This window comes from Nerophis ophidion, linkage group LG10 (genome assembly GCF_033978795.1).
Source record: "Nerophis ophidion isolate RoL-2023_Sa linkage group LG10, RoL_Noph_v1.0, whole genome shotgun sequence".
Lineage (NCBI taxonomy): Eukaryota > Metazoa > Chordata > Actinopteri > Syngnathiformes > Syngnathidae > Nerophis > Nerophis ophidion.
The window spans coordinates 33328540-33347712 of record NC_084620.1 but is presented as its reverse complement, the minus strand read 5'-3'; the positions used below and the strand labels follow the sequence as shown (position 1 = coordinate 33347712).

Genomic DNA, 19173 nt, shown 5'->3' with positions numbered 1-19173 from the left:
ACATTGGCAGCACTGTATGATGTCACACTAGGAAAATAGACAGTGGCTTCGAGAGAGTGAAAATCAAGCACTTTAAAGCTTTTCTTAAGGATATTCCAGGACGGGTGAAATTTTGAAAAAAACTTCAAGAAATAAAATAAGCCACTGAGAACTGATTTTTATTGGTTTTAACCCTTTTGAAATTGTGATAATGTTCCCCTTTTAAAGGACGGACTGCAAAAACAGGATCACAGATCCTCTCTATCAAGGATTTTTTTTTTTTGGCCTTCCAAAGGATGGCTTCCTAAATTACCCTATTTTTCGGACCATAAGCCGCATTGGATCTATCAGTTCTATTTTCATACAAAAAACGAACAGGATTATGAGGCCCATTAAATGGGTCATATAATGATTTTTCTTCTGACATTTAAAGCACTTTCTTCTTCTTCTTGTAAGCATGGTTCCTTGGTCAAAATGTTGCATGAATTGTGTTCAACAGATCATCTCTAGCAGCTTTTTTCGACCGTCTATCTTTATGATTTGTCGTTTTGTGGGCGGTTTTATTCAAGTGGCTCCACTTCGACAGCGTCTTCTAGCCGTCATCTTTTTTTTACCGGTATTGTTTTAGCGTTTCCATGGCAAGTCTACTGACAGATATAAGTTAGAAATGCACACTACTTTATATCAGAAATGGCAACAGCTGACGATGCATGCCCCAAAACTAGAGGATAGTGAAAAAGAAGGAGCTTACTGACTGCGGCACAATCTACAATGGTGGCCGCGTGCAAATTTTCTAAACTTATGCAGATCCCAAATACACATCAGTCGATTCCAATGGTAAGAAAAGCCAGATAATATGTCTCCTATGACAGTAGGTGCCATTTTGGGGTCATTATACACACACCATAATAATACCAATAGGTTGAAGCACAGTACGTCTGACTAAAGTAGCCGTAATGCTTCGCGTTCCATCAAGCGGTGCGGCTTCGTAGATTACCAATGTTCTACTAAGACATTTTGACAGATTTTTCAAAGCTGTTTGTACTGTTCTATTTTCTCAATGAAACATTAAAGTTTTGGTGTTGCTTGCTTACCCGTATTTGCCAGTGTCATTTATTGAAATGGCGTCAACCTGCAGTCCACACATATTTATTATGCATGACTGCCATCCACTGGTAACACTTATCATTACACCATGTACCACATAAATTTGCTTCAAGGTCGGTAAGCAAACCAGAATTAATACACACTGGATTATAAGGTGCACAGTCGATTTTTGACAAATTGTAAGGATTTTAAGTGCATATAGTCCAAAAATACTTGAATACGGATCTCTTTCAAACCAACACAATTTCTAATGGCATGTCTGCAAGGCCAACTGGTTGCCATGTATTGAACCTGATAACCATGGTGCTGCAGTACACTTAAAACCCCTGTGATTTCCCTGTGCCCCATTGGCACATTTTTATTTTGGACTTTCAAAAAATTGGGCACCCCTGCTCAATGATATAAATCAGTGTATTTCAACCTTTTTTGAGCCCTAGCACATATTTTTCATTGAAAAAATCCCGAGGCACACCAACGGCAGAAAACAAAAAAATTCATCTTATTGACAATAAAAAGTCGTTCTAACAATTATGGATTAGAATTCAAACCATAACCAAGCATAAATCACTATAGCTCATGTTTTAAAGTAGGTGTACTGTCACGACCTGTCACATCAAGCCGTAATTTATTTTGAAGTTTTTGGTGTTTTCCTGTGTGTAGTGTTTTAGTTCTTGTCTTGCGCTTCTTTTTTAGGTGTTTTTTCCTGTTTTGTTGGTATTTTCCTGTAGCAGTTTCATGTCTTCCTTGAAGGCTATTCCCTGCACCTGCTTTGTTTTCGCAATCAAAACTATTTAATTTGTGCGGATGCTATCCTTCTTTGTGGGGACATTGTTGATTGTCATGTCATGTACGGATGTACTTTGTGGACGCCGTCTGCTCCACATGCTGTAAGTCTTTGCTGTCGTCCAGCATTCTGTTTTTGTTTACTTTGCAGCCAGTTTAGGTTTAAATTCATTTTACATAACCATCCCTTAGCTTCAATGGCTTTTTTCACCTTTTGTTTATTTTTGGTTGAAGCATTAGATACATGTTTACCTGCACACTGCCTCCCGCTGTCGTCTGCATATTGTGATCACGACAAACATCTACAAAGCAATTAGACACCTGCTGCCACCTACTGATATGGAAAAGTATAACATGGTTACTCTGCCGATCTCTAGACAGTGCAGACAATCAACAACGGCACATTTTCAGATTATAATTACTGGTTTGCAAAAAATATTTTTAACCCAATTAGGTGAAATTACATAATCTCCCACGACAAACCAGACTGTATCTCATGGCACAGTAGGCACAGTGGTTGAAAAACACTGTTATAAATGCTCTGCTGTTGAAAGACCCCTTGCTAAAGACACAAGTCCAAATAATTTCTATGCGACAAGAGCCCTTTGCGGTCAATGCTCGTCAGAAATCCTGTGTAACCAAAGCCCTCGCACTGAGTATGCAGAAAACAACAGAGGATTTCCTCCGAGTAGACAGCCCAAACAGTGTCTCAGCATGATGAACGTATGGACTGAGTATTCTACTGAGGCTCACAGCGAGAATATTACAATCCATACACTCTTTTCGCAGGAGCGGTGAACTGGTGTGGGTGGTGTTTTCTCCAATGTCAGCATTAATTTGCAAAAGAAAAAAAAATGCTTAGCGGGGTGCAGGGACAACAAGAGTATATGCCGTGTGTGATCTTATGATAATTACTTATTCCCTTGTTCCCGGGGTAACCGATCAATCTAACCCCTTAGAAAGATGCACAAAACGTCCCCGATGCCTTCAGCAGAATGAAGGCCGTCAGACTGCATGAGCGACAGCGCTCGGCGACGCGTGATCGCATGCTTGCAGAATGTCCACGCACACTATCTTGGTAAGGCTCTAAAGCCTTGGCATTTGCTTTTACTAGCTGTAAAGCCCACAACCTTTTACTTCCAATCTGTAGGCTTTGATTTGGGCTGGCATGAAGCCCAAACCTCGCCTTCTTTACCCATCTGTCCTCCTGTCTTTCTGTCTGCCTCGTCACGGACACGAGTGCAGGGACACTGGCTATGACAAGAATGTGTTCCGGCACTAAGCAGCCAGCTGGGCTGGACTGGGATTACTACCATTTTTCCTCTAATTTCAATGATATAAATTGTAAAACCAAAAGAATCAGCTGCGAGAGAAACCATTGAGATCTCTGTACCTCTTCCTAGACACTTGTTGCTAGGTAGACCTCACATGGCTCAGTCATAATTGCCCAAATAACAACATTGCCTTATGACTCCAAACTAAACCACCAGTACACCTGAACACAAGACAAGAAACTGATATGACTCTATAATAGCTGCCCGACGTTAAAATTATCATACACTGTTGGTACTGCAATGAGATGGCGACTTGTCCAGGGTACACCCTGCCTTCTGCCCGAGTGCAGCTGTGGTAATCTCCAGGCTCACCGTGCCCTTGGACTAGTGGTATAAAATGAATGGATGGATTGATGGAACGGCTTAACAAATCCACACTGCAAAAACTGAAATCTAAGTAAGATGAAATATCTCAAATAAGGGTGATATTTGCTTGTTTTATGTCTGATAAGATAATTATTCTCACTAGGCAGATTTTATGTTAGAGTGTTTTTCTTGTTTTAAGGGTGTTGGTCCTAAATGATCTCAGTAAGATATTACAGGTTGTAGCTGAGATGTCATGACCTATATTGAGTAAAACATGCTTGAAACTAAAATATCAACTGTTGCAAAGCTGTGTCAACAACACCCACAAGTATAAAAGTACTTTTTTAAAGTAATAATTTCTTTCTTTATGTCAAGATAATGCCACTAGCATTTACTTAATTTAGGAATTTTTTTCAACATATTGAGCAAAAAGGTCTCTTTTTTTTTCTACCAAGAAAAGTGCACTTGTTATTAGTGAGAATATACTTATTTTTAGGTATTTTTGATTCATTGAGGTTAGCTAATTTTACTTGTTTTGGAAAGTCTTGACAAGCCAAATTTTCTTGTTCTATTGGCAGATAATTTTGCTTGGTTCAAGTAAAATACCCCTCATTTTCGTATTTTTTTCCTTGTTTTTGAAGACTGACTTTTTGCAGTGCAGGACCCAAAGTCAGCAGGATTAGGAACGTAGACCAATATAACTGCTCTTGATTCTTGTTGGAACGTCATAGGCTCAATACCAGTTAAACTCGGCTGTTTGAACAACTAACTAACCATCGGGAGTGATGTGAGTAAGGAACAGGAATGGAGTAGAACATAATTAAAACCGATTCTTGTTCCTTTTGTTGACAAGCAGAACACTTGCGGCTCAATCATCACGATACAACTGCCAGTAAGCTTTGATAATGGACTGACTCAAAGAGTAGCAGGAACAGGAACAGACACCAACATGTTACTAGTGTTTCTGATGTAACCCAACATTAAATAACTAATCAGTGAGTTTGTAGGAATAGGAACATAGATCCATTGGTGTTCTTCACAAAACAGCATGTTACTTTCTTCTCTACACGGCCATCTCATCTGTTCTCTGTTACGTCTTTATTTTGACTTTGTGAAATAATTTAGAGTACAAAGTTGTTGCTTTCTGTAATGAAAGTTTGTGAAATGTCACTGTGGAGGAGCAATCAAATTAGTCGGCTACTTTTGAGTATTGACACCACTGTTGCTGAGCAGAGTTCATAGGGTTCAGTTACTGCTGCCCAACAATTGAATTGTCAAGCTTCGACTAACTAGACCAAACAGAAACTGGGCAGGAAGAAGAACGTAGATTAACAAAATTATTTTTGGTTCTTGTTCCAGTTGTTGAGTTGAGTTGAGTTGAGTTTGAGTTTATTTCGAACATGCAAGCATACAACATGATACATCACAATGTCCAGTTTCTCTTTTCAACATGTTCGAAAAGGAGTAGGAAGAAGCAATGCTTATTTAATCCTACTCCTTTTCTTCTACATAACAGTTGCTAAAACTTTTGTTCACTTCCTGTTCTCAATGTATTCACAATATACTCCGTGAGTAATCACAATAAAAAATAAATAAATAAATTATTGGTGAAGTAAGTTTTATTCCATATGATGAGATAAGAAAGATTATTTTGAGAATGAAAGAATGAATGGGTGAATAAATTCAGAATGTTTATCATGGTTCTTCTTTTTTGTACTTTGTAAACACTTTAAGTTTTAAGAGTTTCTTGAAGTGGATCATATTAGTACATTGTTTGATTGCTTTGCTTAATCCATTCCATAATTTAATTCCACATACTGATATACTGAAGGTCTTAAGTGTTGTACGTGCGTACAAATGTTTTAAATTACATTTTTCTCTAAGATTATATTTCTCTTCTTTTGTTGAGAGGAATTGTTGTATATTCTTGGGTAGCAGGTTATAATTTGCTTTGTGTATAATTTTTAGCTGTTTGCAATTTCACTATGTTGTGGGATTTCAGTATCTTTGATTCAATAAATAAAGGCTTTGTATGTTCTCTATATCCAACATTATGTAATATTCTAACTGATCTTTTTTGTAACACTTTTAGTGAATGAGGTGTACTTTTGTAATTATTTCCCCATATTTCTACACAGTAACTCAGATATGGTAACACTAGTAAGCAGTAGAGAATATAAAGTGATTTTTGGTGTACAACATATTTGACTTTATTCATTATTGACGTGTTTCTTGCTACTTTATGTTGTATATTTTTTACATGAGATTTCCAGTTCAATTTATCATCAATCATTATGCCTAAAATGTTGGTTTCATTTACTCTTTCAATTTCTCTTCTAGCATTATTTTAGTTTTACTGAGATTCAATGATAGTCTGTTTTTGTTAAACCATTTTTTTAATGTGTTAATTTCTTCTGTTATTATTTGTATTATCGTCTGTGTGTTCTCTCCTGAACAAAACGCTGTGGTATCATCCGCAAATAATACTAACTTTAAATCTCTTGTAACTTTACAAATGTCATTTATATGGAGATTGAATAGTTTAGGTCCTAGTATTGATCCCTGACGTACACTACAGGATATATTTAGCGTTGTAGAAGTGTGTTCGCCTAGCTTCACGTATTGTTTCCTGTTCGTTAAATAACTTCTTATCCAGTTAAAGACTAACCCTCTGATGCCATATTGTTCTATTTTTTTTATTAAAATATTGTGATTAATTGTGTCAAATGCTTTAGTTAGATCCATAAACACTGCTGCCGCACATTTTTTACTATCTATTGCATTGGTAATTTCTTCTGTAATTTCAATCAAAGCCATTGAAGTTGAAACATTAGCTCTGTATCCATTTTGGTTCTCTTCGAGTATTCTATTTTTGTTTATGAAACTCTCTAATCTGTTATTGAACAGTTTTTCAATGATTTTAGAAAATTGTGGAAGTAAAGAAACAGATCTATATTTTGTAAATAGATGTTTGTCTCCAGTCTTGTAAATTGGTGCAACTTTATCTAATTTAATTTTGTTTGGAAATGTACCTGTTTGAAATGATAGGTTACGAATATACATTAATGGAGATCTCTTCAATAACCTTTTTTATCGTTTCCATATCAATTCCGTTACAATCAGTTGATGTCTTGGATTTAAATTTTTTCACGATTGCAACTATTTCCTCCTGTGTCACATTACTGAGGAACATGGAGTTGGGATTTCGCTCTTTGATATCATTATAGTCCTCAATTGAAACTGGGTCGGGAATCCTTTCTTCCAATTTTGGTCCAATAGTTACAAAGTAATTATTAAAGCTTTCAACTACTTCCTTTATGTTGTCATTATGTTTATTTCCGTCTAAGAAGTATTGTTGCAAGGAATAAAGCATGGAGCCCGATGATAGCTGCCCAGACTCTAAATTACGGTACACTCTATTTGGAGGATTAGCTAGTTCTAAAATGAGTCTACAGCAGGGGTCACCAACCTTTTTGAAACCAAGAGCTACTTCTTGGGTACTGATTATTGCGAAGGGCTACCAGTTTGATACACACTTAAATAAATTGCCAGAAATAGCCATTTTGCTCAATATATATATATATAAAAGGGTATAAATGGGAATAAATGATGAAAAAAACACTTGAACTTTTTAAAAGAGGAAAAACACGAAAAAAAATGAAAATTAAATTTTGAAACATAGTTTATCTTCAATTTTGACTCTTTAAAATTCAAAATTCAACCGAAAAAAAAAGAAGAGAAAAACTAGCTAATTCGAATCTTTTTGAAAAAATTAAAAAAAGAATTTATGGAACATCATTAGTAATTTTTCCTGATCAAGATTAATTTTAGAATTTTGATGACATGTTTTAAATAGGTTAAAATCCAATCTGCACTTTGTTATAATACAAAACACATTGGACAAGGCTATATTTCAAGCATTATTTCTTCTAGATTTTCCAGAACAAAAATTTTAAATGAAATTCAAAAGACTTTGAAATAAGATTTAAATTTGATTTTACAGATTTTCTATATTTGCCAGAAATTTTGGGGGGAATTTTAATCATAATAAGTTTGAAGAAATATTTCACAAATATTATTCGTCGAAAAAACATAAATTAAAATGAAGAGTTAAATTACCGTATTTCCTTGAATTGCCGCAGGGCATATAGTATGCGCCTGGCTTGAATTACTGCCGGGTCAAACTCGCTTTGCAAAATAATTAGCGCATGCTTAGTATTACTCGTAAAGTCACAAGTGACACTTCCCCTGTCATCATTTTCAAAATGGAGGACGCTGATTTTAATACCGGTAATTTGAAATCGCATAAAGGGAAGAAGATTAAGAGCTATTCAGTAGGATTTAAGGTCCAAGCTTACATCACACTCCAATTTTTACTGCATGCCTTTGGTAAGTGCCAGAGTGAGAAGAGGTTTTAAAATGATAAGCGCATGCTTACTTTTACCGCATGCCTTTGGTAAGCGCAGGAGTGAGAAGAGGTTTTAAATTAATTAGCGCCCCGGCGGCAATTCAAGGAAATACGGTAAAATGTATTTATTATTCTTTACAATAAAATACTTGAACATTGATTTAAATTGTCAGGAAAGAAGAGAGAGGAATTTAAAAGGTAAAAAGGTATATGTGTTTAAAAATCTTAAAATCATTTTTAAGGTAGTATTTTTTCTCAAAAATTGTCTTTCTGAAAGTCATAACAAGCAAAGTAAAAAAATAAATGAATTTATTTAAACAAGTGAAAACCAAGTCTTTAAAATGTTTTCTTGGATTTTCAAATTCTATTTGAGTTTTGTCTCTCTTAGAATTAAAAATGTCAAGCAAAGCGAGACCAGCTTGCTAGTAAATGAATAAAATGTAATAAATAGAGGCAGCTCACTGGTAAGTGCTGCTATTTGAGCTATTTTTAGAACAGGCCAGCGGGCGACTCATCTGGTCCTTACGGCCTACCTGGTGCCTGCGGGCACCGCGTTGGTGACCCCTGGTCTACAGGAACAGGAATGTAGTCAAACAAAATTAGCAGTGATTATTGTACCCTTAAGAGTTCAAACATATCACCCCGAAGACAAAATTGCTAAAAGATGACATACAATGAGGAACTTCAGACAAAAATCCCACTATAACAAGAAAAGTTTTTGTTTTGTATTAAATATGGATAGATATAATAGAGGTGGGAAACTTTGGGCAACTAACGATTGGATTACGATTAGGTTTAAGGAGCTACGATTCGATTAAAAATCAATTATTGATCCATCTTTAATTTATGTATATTGATGCAGTTTTACATTTTTTTGTTTAACTAAATAAGTGTATATTACTTACATGTTTTAAAACAGTGCATTTATAATAAGAATTAATTCCCACATTTATTGAATTAATAGAAATGTGTGCAAAACTGGATCATATGCTCTAAGTTAAGTTAGGTGCCCTAAAATAAGTGCCCATTAAGTGCCCAAATAAGTGCCATCAAGTGCCCTAAAATAAAGGAGCTGTGAGGTGGCTCGCTGCAGTCAGAACAATTTTAGAACTGTCTGCAATACTTTATTACCAAAAAATAAAGTAATTATCGATCGTTGAAGTTTACCCTAGTTTTTTTCATAGTTTGGCCAGGGGTGCGACTTACACACAAGAGCAACTTATGTGTGAAATTATTAAAACATTACCGTAAATATCAAATAATATTATTTAGCTCATTCACGTAAGAAACTAGATGTATAAGATTTCAAGGGATTTATCGATTAGGAGTGACAGATTGTTTGGTAAACGTATAGCATGTTCTATATGTTATAGTTATTTGAATGACTCTGAGGTGCCTGGTATGTTAACATACCAGGCACCTCTCAGTTGGTTATTTATGTGTCATCTAACGTACACTTATTCAGCCTGTTGTTCACTATTCTTTATTTATTTTAAATTGCCTTAAAAATGTCTATTCTTGGTGTTGGGTTTAACAAATAAATTTCCCAAAAAAATGCTATTCATACTCCAGTGCGACTCATATATGTTTTTTCCTTCTTTATTATGCATTTTCGGCAGGTGCGCCTTATACTCCGGAGCGATTTATACTCCGAAAAATGCGGAACTAACCGATTTTGGAATCGTCCATGTCCGAATTGCAATGCATCTTATTTCCCCTACCTCTAATCATTAGCATTAACAACCTCTACTGGATTGTTGGCATACAAATGCAAAGATGGCCAAAACATAAGAATATCCCCTTTTCCTGGTTGATTGATTGATTGATCAATTAAAAGGTGTGTCCCGATGCTTATGTCCACACACCCCATTCCAGTGACGTGCACCACTGTCAATCAAAAGGTTGAAGCCGGCCCTGAAACCCAAGTCGAGATCTGGCAGGTTAAAATGACATCGGGTCAATGCTGCCATGCTGTTATTTTTGGCAGTACATCAGGAACTTTATTGCAGCGAACGCCCCCCTTAACAACCGACGCCCGAAATAGAGCGCCGACATTCGCGGTCAGTCCTCCTTTTTTTTTGTTTTTAGAAGGGGTTCTACATGCTTTATATTTTGTGTGAGGAGACAATTGGGGATGGTGATATAGGCCAGCCAGGGGACAGTTTGGGATGAAGCACACTGCAGGGTGGCGGCCATGTTTCTCAGGGCAAGCCTCCCCCTCGCTTGAATGCATTAATAAAGATGACAATCAGGCTTTTTATCGTGGTGACGTGCATTGATTGCCTGCTTCTTTAGCCTTGTGCAGAGGCTAATTAGGAAATACATCCGCAGCCGCCCCATCCGCTACAGCTGCCCCCCACCCCCATCCCCCACCCCGGAGCATTCTAATCCTTTGCCAAGAGCCAAACTTTCCCCTGTCAGATTAAAAGGGATTAACCGGGTCCTACTGTATGAAGAACTGGCCACTTCATATGGTGACTTTAAACTTTTCCAAGATGGGGGGAGGATGTGTGCAGCGTACCACCCCGAACACACACACACACACACACACACACACATGCACACACCACTGCTAAGCGTGACACAATAGCTGCTGGCCCAAAACATCACTATGCGTCGCCGGCAGTGTATAATATTCATGCAGAACACGTGCGCAGGATTTGAGGAGACACGTGCAAACACATGATGCTTCTTTTCACCCCTGGAGAACACGTCAGGGGGTCGAAATAGGGGTACAGTCAATATTTAAGGGGCTAAAGGCTGACTGATAAGTGCAAAACTAATGCCTTTGAGTATGTCAATAAACCCTCCCCAAGAAAATATATTATAAAACTGATGGAAAAAAATGTTTCTTTGCTGAATATTAAAATAATTTGACGGCCGGTCTAATGTTATTCATGTACCATATCTGCACCAAGTGGCACCAGTTGACCTCATAGGACTAATAACCTTTGATACACATAATTGTATCCCAGTAACGACACAATGAAGTGTTGGCTTTGACTCGTCGGTATTTTTATCCTTGCATATCACTGTTAGGCTGGCAGACGGTCACACCAGTGACCACTTAGACCACTCTGTGCGGAGGGGGTGATGTTAGAGGTGAGTTTTTGTGGAGGTTAAACACCGAAAAGAATTCCGTCTGTTATCAGACGGCGAACGTGAGCGAGCACATGACACAGACTGCCAACGGGTGACATTTTAGCCCCCTTGAGGCGAGGCCACGGCGTCCAATCCCCTGTCTTTCTTCCTTTGCTGGTCTATCTTCGACGCTGATAACTACTTCTAATGAACTCATGGCGGGGGTGGGGAGTTGTGGGGGAGAACGAGACTGATGGCTTTATGGCCGCAAGGCTGGATCATCGACCTTGTTGGGCGGACTCCACAGAAAAAGCGGATAAGATGAAAAGTTTTACAATCTATTCAGACGTGCTTTTTTTACGACGTGAAGTCCACAGTTTGCCTTCAGATGTGGGCCGCGTAAACACGTTCGATAAGCAAGCCCACCACTGTCAGGACCCATTAAAGGGGGCAAAGGTCCTGCCGGGCCAGTCGGGAGTGCTTTGCTGTTTTTAAAAGGACCCAGCAGTTCGTCAAAGATCCTCTACATCAGTGTTTTTTGACCTTTTTTGAGCCAAGGCACATTTTTTTGCGTTTAAAACATCCGGAGGCCCACCACCAGCAGAAATTTTTACAAAACGAAACTCAGTTGACAGTAAAAAGTCGTTGTCGCAATTGTTGGACATGACTTTAAAACATAACCAACCATGCATCACTATAGCTCTTGTCTCAAAATAGGTGTACAGTCACCACCTGTCACGTCACGCCGTGACTAATTTTTAGTATAGTTCAAATTTCCCATGTGTAGTGTCTTAGTTCTGTCTTGCGCTCCTATTTTGGTGTCGTTTTCTCTTTTTTTGTTTTTTCCGGTAGCAGTTTCCTGTCTTCTTTTTGAGCGATATTTCCCACATCTACTTTGTTTTAGCAATCGAGAATGTTTCAGTTGCTTTTATCCTTCTTTGTGAGGACATTGTTGATTGTCGTGTCATGTTGGGATGTACTTTGTGGACGCCGTCTTTGCTCCACAGTAAGTCTTTGCTGTTGTCCAGCATTCCGTTTTTGTTTACTTTGTAGCCATTTCAGTTGTAGTTTCATTCTGCATAGCCTTCCCTAAGCTTCAATGCCTTTTCTTGGGCGCACTCAAATTTTGGTTATTTTTGGTTTATACATTAGACACCTTTTTACCTGCACGCTGCTTCTCGCTGTTTACGACATCTACAAAGCATTTAGCTACAGGCTGCCACCTACTAATATGGAAGAGTATTACACAGTTGCTCTGACAAGCTCAAGGCAGCACCGACATTCAACAACAACACATCATTTGCAGACTATAATTACTGGTTTGCAAAAAATATTTTTTACCCAAATATGTGAAATTAGATAATCTCCCACGGCACACCAGACTGTATCTGGCGGCACACTAGTAGTTGAAAAACACTGCTCTATGTGACAGGAGGACTCTGATGATGAAAAAATCCTATTTAAAGATCCTCTATGTGATTGGACCAATCTGCTGTTTTTAAGCACCTGCAGCAAAGCCGATACATACAGCAGTGTCCTGAGGTTTTAATATCTTGCTGCAAAAACACTTTATATGAAATAAGTGCTTTGTTGTTGCAGCAAAAACACTAGTCTGGACCCAAATAAGGGGACAAAGGTCCTGCTGGGCTTATCAGACGTTCCCTTATCTTGCTAACCCTCTTTCTGCTGTGTTTTGTTAGCAGGATGCTCATGCAGTGGTAGTAACAGTGACCTACCTCAAAAAGATTGGAGGCCTCGTTGCCATACTGAGCGGAAATGATCTCCGATTGGTCGCTGTACCACTTGAGGCCGCCCAGGAAGCCATCAGCGTCCAGGTCGCTGACGTCCAGCTCGGAGAGGTCAAGTTCGGGTAAGTCCGGGCAGAGGGGCTGGTCTTCGCCAACCAAGGCAGCACACTGTGGGGGGGACAGAAGAAGACTTGTTACTATAAACGAGGGTGTGTGTTGTGAAAATAAACAGAAAGCAGCAAGAGAAATGTGTGTGTGTGTGTGTGTGTGTGTGGTTGTGTGTCTTTCTCAATTGACGCATGTCCATACTCTTGCATGGTGTGTTTGCACTTACAAGTACGGTAAAAGGCAGTAAGTGCACTCAAAAAGACCGAAGAAATGGTACAATGGACCCCTTTCCACCCTCAATAGTCACCATCATGGCTGCGAAGCGGAAGAGGAGGGACTAACTTGAAAAAACGGAGGCTAATTGGACTATGTACACAGTATACTTAATGAAGTGCACTGATTTGAGACACAGCCTATGTCTCTGCTGGTTTTCGTTAGACGACTGAAGTATCATTTAACTCTTAAGATAATCAAGGGGCATGTGTCATTGATGGGTTTTTTAAGGAATTTTGACTCTGTTGAGTGAATTACAGTTCATAAATATTTATTTGTGAAATATTTTAACAAATCTATTTTCCTTGAATCAAACTAAAATGGCCATGCCACACAAAAATGTGTATTACACGAAACAATTGGTTCATTTAAAATGCAATTTTTACGTTTTTGACGAACGTAAACAATACGGAAATAAACAATTACTTTTTTTTTTTTTTTTTTTTCATATCATCCACAGGAGGGTCTAACGTTTTCCCATTCCAATCATCCAACAAAAAAATATCAGCTTTTACTGTTTTCTGAAAGGGTGCCTTGCTAGACTGAAATGATAATTGTCTTTTGCGATGGATGTTTGGAATGATGTACATGGAAAGCGAATGATGTGGTTCTTTTGAGATATAAAAAAGAGTTGATCGGTGTCACTGGTCTTCAAATGGTTAAAACTGCAATATTAAAATTAGTACCTGACATATGCATTTAAGGCTGAGGTAGTTTTGAAAGATTGACTTGTTTAATATGCGGGGAAAAAAAAAAAATCATATTTTTGAAAGCGGGGCAGCACGGTGAAACAGGGGTTAGTGTATATGCCTGAAAATACGAAGGTCCTGAGTAGTCCTGGGTTCAATCCCGGGATCGTTCTGTGTGGAGTTAACATTTTCTCCCCGTGACTGCGTGGGTTCCTTCCGGGTACTCCGGCTTCCTCCCACCTCCAAAGACATGCACCTGGGGATAGGTTGATTGGCAACACTAAATTGGCCCTAGTGTGTGAATGTGAGTGTGAATGTTGTGTGTCTATCTGTGTTGGCCCTGCGATGAGGTGGCGGCTTGTTCAGGGTGTACCCCGCCTTCCGCCCGAATGCAGCTGAGATAGCCTCCAGCAATCCCCGCAAACCCCAAAAGGGACAAGCAGTAGAAAATGGATGGATGGATGGATATTTTCTGCCATGGGGTGGCGACTCGTTCAGGGTGTACGCCGCCTTCCGCCCAAATGCAGCTGAAATGGGCTCCAGCGACCCCCCGCGACCCCAAAAGGTACAAGCGGTAGAAATGGATGGATGGATGGATACTTTTAAAGCAGTTTTGGAGAAGCACGCTTTTTTTTTTTGACCTGTTGTTTTTTAATCTGACACACACAAAAAATCAACACATGAAAATAAATTTTGCTGCCAATCAATGAAAAGTCTTGAGACCTGTAGTATTTATCATCAATTGATGTATAGTGTGTTACAAATGGAGAACAGGATGTGAACAAATGTGTTAGTAATTTGAAATGGGGTATGATTAAATAAGTTTCTTTTTGTACATGCTGTATAGAGAAATTGGAAATATGTGAAATATGTGCTGTATGATCACTGTAACTGTATGCATGTTTGAAATAAACTTACCAATAATAATAATTGCAAAAAAATAGTGCTTCAAATGTATGGAAATTATGTTGGGACTTTTTTTCTGTAAAAAAAAAAAAAAGTGGAGTACTGTAAATCACGAACCTATAATTATTTAATTTGTAGAATTCAAGCTGAAATACATGTTTTACAAGTGGGGAAAAAGTTCATGCATGGTATTTTTACAGCAATTTAGGAAACCATAAAAGGACAGCTCTGCTGTTTTTAGGAACCCACTGCAACAACACAAGTCATAGATCGTCTATATGACAGAAGCGCTGTGCGGGTTTTAAGAACGCACTGCAAAAACACATTAGTCCAAGATCTTTTACATGCATCTTCTGTTTTGGCAGACCTTTCTGCAAAAACACTATTCAGGACCCAAATGGGGACTGTGGGGATTATCAGGCATCCCCTTATGTTGGAATAATAATTCACAAAAAGACAATAAGGCCAATAATAGAGAATTTTAAGCAGTATGGTGCAACACATTTATAGTTTTTGCACCACTCCACTCTGGAGGAAAAAAAACATCTGCAGAGGTAATAAATGATGTGAATGCAGATGGAGCGACTATGAGTGAGATAACGTGCACATTGAGTGGTAGCTGATTGAATTTACGCACTGATGACTCGCACAAAGCAAAAATAAAACTAATCACTAATTCATCAGAATCACCGCGTCCGTGGTACCTGAACGCAACACTAACGCACAATCCGACTGCGAGCCAAGGGGGTCTTCCCCGTAAGCATGGACATGGAGGTTATCTAAAAAAAAAAAGCAGATAGTTGTCCTATTGCGCATCCAAATGTCTCCTCTTTACGCATCCGCTAGTGCGGCTCCAAAAAAAAAAAAAAAAAGAAAGCGACAAGAGACAAGTCCGGCACAAACAAACAAAAAAAAAGAACGATGTCTCACCTCTAATTCTCTCCACACCGAGTCCTGCTGGTTACACCTGTCCCACGCCATCCAGCTACTGAATGACGCTTCGGAAAAAGGACAACAACAACAAAAAAATCCAACCTCCGTGCACACGCTGCAAACAACACGCGTAAAATGACACCAAAAAATAAAAAAGGATTCAAGTAAAAAAAAAAAAAAAAAGAAAAAAAAAAGAGAGAGACAAATCCACGCACGCTTTAGTTCCCCACTGGCGAGGCAAAACTGCAGCTCCCCTCTCCGAGAATGAACCGAGGGCACCTGTCTTCTTACAACTGCTTTCTATCACATGACAAAGCTATTAAAAGTAGGCTCGGGGAGTGACTAGCAACCTCCGCGAAGCCCGTGACGCGCACGCAGCAGGCGGAGTCTGCAGGCATGCATGCGGGCTTTGCATGCACACATACGTAGGAAGAGGGGGGGGGGGGGGCATCCACGGTTTGACAGAACATGGGTGCACTTTTAACGCGTGCAAAACGGCAAAAAAAAAAAAAAATACAAAATCGTTTCAAAGCATTATAAAGTGCATCCAAACACACGAGGTGGAATACATAAAACCAAGTCTGCAAGTGGAAAGAGTTTAAAACATCGACATTCCTGTAAAAAATGTATCCAAAAACAGCCGAGCTGGATATACTAACTCAGTGAAAATGGGTTAAAGCAGATCTTGGCAAATTAAGGCCCGTTAAAGGGGAACATTATCACCAGACCTATGCAAGAGTCAATATATACCTTGATGTTGCAGAAAAAAGACCATGTATTTTTTTAGCCAATTTCCGAACTCTAAATGGGTGAATTTTGGTAAATTAAATGCCTTTCTGTTTATCGGTCTTTTAGCGATGATGTCAGAACGTGACGTCACCGAAGTAATACACCCGCCATTTTCATTTTCACATTACAAACACCGGGTCTCAGCTCTGTTATTTTCCGTTTTTTCGACTATTTTTTGGAATCTCGGAGACATCATGCCTCGTCGGTGTGTTGTCGGAGGGTGTAACAACACTAACAGGGAGAGATTCAAGTTGCACCACTGGCAAGAAATCTGCCGCCAGACCTTCATTGAATGTGCCAGAGTGTCTTCACATTTTACCAGCGATGCTAAGACAGACATGGCACAGCGATGTATGGATAACCTGCAGATGCATTTGCAATGATAAAGTCAACGAAATCACAAAGGTGAGTTTTGTTGAGGCCCTGCGATGAGGTGGCGACTTGTCCAGGGTGTACCCTGCCTTCCGCCCGATTGTAGCTGAGATAGGCGCCAGCGCCCCCCGCGACCCCGAAAGGGAATAAGCGGTAGAAAATGGATGGATGGATGGAGTTTTGTTGATGTTGTTGACTTATGTGCTAATCAGACATATTTGGTCGCAGCATAACTGCCAGCTAATCGATGCTAACATGCTATGCTAATCGATCCTAACATGCTATTTACGCTAGCTGTATGTACATTTGAAACTAGATACCCACATTTAATGCGAAACAAACACTTACCAATCAACGGATTTAAGTTGCTCCAGTGTCACAAGATACGAAAGTCCTGATCGTTTGGTCTGCACATTTTACCGGCGATGCTAATAAGGCAGCCATGCTGTGGGCCACTTCATTAGGTACATCCATTTTATGGCCGAATAGCGTCAATAGCTATTCGCTCAATAGCTTCAATTTCTTCTTCAATTTCGTTTTCGCTATCTGCCTCCATACTCCAACCATCTGTTTCAATACATGCGTAATCTGTTGAATTGCTTAAGCCGCTGAAATCCGAGTCTGAATCCGAGCTAATGTCACTATATCTTGCTGTGGTAACCGGCATTGTTTGTTTGTATTGGCAGCACTGTATGACGTCACAGGGAAATGGACAGTCGCATCGCAAATAGGGAAAATCAAGAACTTTAAAGCTTTTTTTAGGGATATTCCGGGAGGTGTAAAATTTTGTAAAAAACTTCGAAAAATCAAACAAGCCACTGGGAACTGATTTTTATTGTTTTTAACCCTTTTGAAATTGTGATAATGTTCCCCTGTAAGCTTTTCAATCTGGCCCGCCGGACATTCCCAAATAATTGTTTTAGGTCAGTGGTTCTTAACCTGGGGGTTCGGTGAGTCGGCCTCAGGGGTTCGGCGGAGGTCAAAACACACCCGACTCATCGTCTAAATAAAAACTTCTCCCTATCGGCGTATTACGGATACGGCAACAGCAGAAGTCACACTGATTTGCAGGTGTGTAATTTGTTGTGGGTTTATGCACTGTGTCGGTTTTGTCCTTTGAACAAGGTGATGTTCATGCACGGTTCATTTTGTGCAACAGTAAAAAAGCCTGGTAACACTTAAGTATTGGGAACATCCATCCATCCATTTTTTACCGCTTATTCCCTTTTGGGGTCACGGGGGGCGCTGGCGCCTATCTCAGCTACAATCGGGCGGAAGGCGGGGTACACCCTGGACAAGTCGCCACCTCATCGCAGGGCCAACACAGATACAGACAACATTCACACTCACATTCAAACACTAGGGCCAATTTAGTGTTGCCAATCAACCTATCCCCAGGTGCATGTCTTTGGAAGTGGGAGGAAGCCGGAGTACCTGGAAGGAACCCACGCATCCACGGGGAGAACATGCAAACCACACAGAAAGATCACGAGCCTGGGATTGAACCCAGGACTGCAGGAACATATTCACCATTAATTAGTTGCTTATTAACATGCAAATTAGTAATATATTGGCTCTTAACTAATCATTATTAAGTACTTATTATTGCCTTCTTCAGCATGGCCTTATTATAACCTTAACCCTCTAAACCTGGCCCTAACCCTTTTAAATTAAGTCTGGGTTACTTAGAATATGTTTCCCATACTAAAGTGTTACCAAAAACATATAACTTTGTCTTGAATTTGAAAAAAAACTAAATTTTATTTTTCACTAAAGAAGGGTTTGGTGAATGTGTTATGAAACTGGTGGGGTTCGGTACCTCCAACAAGGTTAAGAACTACTGTTTTAGATGTTTAAGATGTAAAGTGTAGCTGCCATTATGATGTGCACTGATCTTTTCTAATGACCGTAAGGCCTCAACTATAGTAAGTCTTTCAATGGTTGGAATCTGCACTTTTGGATGATATACCAGTTGCTATGGTAATCTAATTAGTTACTACAGTAATCTAATTAGTTACAATGGTCATCTAATTCAGTGGTTCTCAACCTTTTTTCAGTGATGTACCCCCTGTGAACATTTTTTTAATTCAAGTACCCCCTAATCAGAGCAAAGCATTTTTGGTTGAAAAAAATAGATAAAGAAGTAAAATACAGCACTATATCATCAGTTTCTGATATATTAACTTGTATAACAGTGCAAAATATTGCTCATTTGTAGTGGTCTTTCTTGAATTATTTGGAAAAAAAGATATATAAAAATAACTAAAACTTGTTGAAAAATATCAATCAATCAATCAATAATTATTTATATAGCCCTAAATCACTAGTGTCTCAAAGGGCTGCACAAACCACCACAC

The 19173-nt window shown here is 39.0% G+C and overlaps 1 protein-coding gene across 3 annotated transcripts in view; it reads right to left on the bottom strand.

The window, feature by feature from the left end:
- Positions 1-15977, bottom strand: part of ppargc1a (peroxisome proliferator-activated receptor gamma, coactivator 1 alpha) — a 90541-nt gene extending 74564 nt beyond the window's left edge. For all 3 annotated transcript variants that reach the window (XM_061913545.1, XM_061913547.1, XM_061913546.1), the window contains exons 1-2: positions 15653-15977; positions 12735-12914 (exon numbers count right to left, since the gene is read on the bottom strand). In XM_061913545.1, the coding sequence (XP_061769529.1) occupies positions 12735-12914; positions 15653-15703 (231 nt within the window). In that variant the 5' untranslated portion in view covers positions 15704-15977. The remainder of the gene's footprint in view (positions 1-12734; positions 12915-15652) is intronic.
- Between the last annotated feature and the right edge of the window lie 3196 nt (positions 15978-19173).